The sequence below is a fragment of the Colobus angolensis genome, unplaced genomic scaffold, assembly GCF_000951035.1.
Source record: "Colobus angolensis palliatus isolate OR3802 unplaced genomic scaffold, Cang.pa_1.0 Scaffold47, whole genome shotgun sequence".
Taxonomy (NCBI): domain Eukaryota; kingdom Metazoa; phylum Chordata; class Mammalia; order Primates; family Cercopithecidae; genus Colobus; species Colobus angolensis.
This window is the reverse complement of record NW_012118154.1, coordinates 3,606,972-3,609,654: the sequence shown is the minus strand read 5'-3', so window position 1 is coordinate 3,609,654 and position 2,683 is coordinate 3,606,972. Positions and strand designations below refer to the sequence as shown.

General features: G+C 56.8%; 1 protein-coding gene across 1 annotated transcript in view; it reads right to left on the bottom strand.

The window, feature by feature from the left end:
• TNFSF12 (tumor necrosis factor (ligand) superfamily, member 12) overlaps positions 1 to 2,682 on the bottom strand; it is a gene marked incomplete at its 5' end in the record, with an annotated part of 9,223 nt that extends 6,541 nt beyond the window's left edge. The window contains 5 exons of the mRNA XM_011958634.1: positions 959 to 994; positions 1,085 to 1,138; positions 1,741 to 1,816; positions 2,402 to 2,449; positions 2,611 to 2,682. Of these exons, the coding sequence (XP_011814024.1) occupies positions 959 to 994; positions 1,085 to 1,138; positions 1,741 to 1,816; positions 2,402 to 2,449; positions 2,611 to 2,682 (286 nt within the window). The remainder of the gene's footprint in view (positions 1 to 958; positions 995 to 1,084; positions 1,139 to 1,740; positions 1,817 to 2,401; positions 2,450 to 2,610) is intronic.
• Between the last annotated feature and the right edge of the window lies 1 nt (position 2,683).

Here is a 2,683-nt window from a genome sequence, read left to right as displayed (position 1 = left end):
CACGCCTGTAATCCCAGCTACTTGGGAGGCTAAGGCAGGAGAATCTCTTGAACCTGGGAGGTGGAGGTTGCAGTGAGCTGAGATCACACCACTGCACTCCAGCCTGGGTGACAGAGTGAGACTCTGTCTTAAAAAAAATAAAAAATCTAGAAGTCATCTGTGATTCCTCCCTTTCTTTCATTCTTCACCTCCAACCCATAAGTCAGTAATATCTTCAGGTCACAGGCTGAACCCATCCACTTCTCACCATCTCTGCTGTGAACCCCTCGGCTGAGCACCCCTCATGCCCCCCTGCCTCACAGTGGAAGGGCGTTCTGGGTGAGGGGATGGTATGTGCAAAGTCCAGAAGAGGTACACCGGGAGCAGGGGTGTCAGCCCAGCACGCATGAAGACAGCATAAGAGTGCAGGGAAATTAGGTTGAGACCAGACCACGAAGAGACCGGAAGCCATGTAGAGAGCCAATACCATAACAAAAGTGAAGTTTAGGGGCTCAGCATGGCAGCACAGGTCGGATGGAGTGGAGGGGTGCGGAGGGTGTGGAGTGGGGAAGGAGCAAGGGGCTGCGTTTGAGGTCCTGAGGTCACGGTGCTGAAGTAGAGGGTGGGGTAGAAATGGAAAAGATGAGCAGACACTAGCAGCATTTTGAGAAAAAGATCATCAGGACATGGAATATGGAGGAGAAAAAAAAAAAAGAATGAAAAGTGCTTCCTGGAGAAGAAGGAGGGCTGAAGGAGAGAGCTGGGGCAGTGATTTGCTGGGGGACCTGGGCAGAGTTCCGGGGAAAGGCAGCGGTGTTTCGTGGGGTCACATGCCTGGGTCACAGAGAGAACCAAGACCTTCATGAACTGGCTTCTGTGGTTCTGAGACTGCTGGCAGGGAAAGGAGTGGGAGGCCAAAGGTTTTGAGGGGCCCTTTTCCCAGGAGGCCAGTCTGTTGGGAGGGGGGATGGGGTCTCACCCGCCTGCGCTCCATCCTGTCCAGGTCGTGGATGAACTGTAAAGCACAGGAAAGGGTTGATGAGACCTGCCCTGCCCCTCTGCCACCTGCCCCTCTTCTCCCGGGTATGGCTTACCCATCACCCACCTTCATAATGGGCTGCGATCGCTCTTCGAGCCCGTGTTTTCCGGCCTTTAGGTGCTGAGGATCAAGGAAAGACAGATGAACAAAGCGGGCCCTGCTGGGGGTCCCAGAGCCACTCTCCCAGCCCCGTTCCCCTCTCAGGGAGCCTGGCATCCTTATTCTTGTCCAGACTCCTGGTCTTAGAATCTCAGGCCTCATCTTCCTCGGTAAATAGAGTGACTATAATTTGTCATCCACACGGGGATACTTATGAGAGCAAAACAGGAAGCTGCTACTAATCACTGAGATAACAGGTGGGGGCCAGGACAGTTGCATGCCGACTTGGACACATGGTCATTAGGCCACCCCATCATCCCATTCCTAAATCTCTTTGCCTACTGGGGTCCAGGCCTCCGACTCCCCAGCCTAGTCTCCATCAGGATCCCAGTAGTTCTTCTAACTCATGGCCACCCCGCCTTCCTGTTTGGGGTAGGGTCTGAAGGAGTACATCCATGTGACAGAAGAAGCTTCACAGGAGGGCGAGAATCCCTAGGTTTGAGTCTTGGCTGCTTAGCCGCGTGACTCTGAGCCTCCTTTCACCCTCCGTGCCTCAGTTTCTCCCTGTGGATAATGGCTTTTGCTCTGCCCACTTCCTGAGGCTGGGACAGAGGGATACTCACCACTTCTGCGAGGCCGAACTAGTCGGTTCAGGAAAGGCACAGGATCCCGGCTTTCTTCTGTCTGGGGATTCAGTTCCTAGGGGAATTAGGGCAGGGTTCAACCAGGGACTCCCAAAGATAAAAAGTGAGACAGACGGGGCCTGCCAGGAGAGCCACCAGCCAGCAATAGGCACAGAAGTCTTAGGGACAGATTAAGCCCCTCAGCCCACTACAGCTGGGGCCCCGGGCAAAGGCGAGGTTGGGAGTCAGGCCCCAAGTCTCACCCTTTCCTCCAGACCAGCTACACTTTCCCACCCACACACAACCAATGCAGACCCTGCACTCAACTGACACATTGCACACACGCCCACACCCAGTCACCAAGCACAGAGGATACGCACCCTGTACACAACCACACCCCTCTTCCACGCAGACTCACATATCTCATACATCCAGGTCACCCCCAGCCAATCAACACCTCAGACTCAGGTGGCACAACCCCAGCACAAACCCCTCACACAGAGTTGTCACCACGCACACACACCCCTACAGACACACACCCATGCACGCACTGTGTTCACACACCTCGTGTGCGGCTGGCACAGCTGCACACACCTGCAGCCTCAGCTGTGCACACTTCCCATGGCCCAGCAGCCTGCAGACCGCGCCCACGCCCACTCACCGACGGGTCCTGGTCTTCCTCTGCCACCAGCTCCTCCTGGGCAGGCTCCTGCTGGGAAGGAGGCAGCGTCACCCTGTGCCTCTCCACCTGACATCTCGCCCTCCACCCATCCTCCCTTCCCCTTGCCTTCAGCCCACCCGGCCCCCAGCGGCCCCTCTGCAGTCTCAGCTCCTGATGTGCCCAAGAAAGGGTGCGCAGCGGGGCCTCACCTGGGCGGACAGCGATGCCCGGCTCCCCAGGCTGACCACGGCCAGCAGGAGGCCGAGGCAGGCCAGCGCCAGG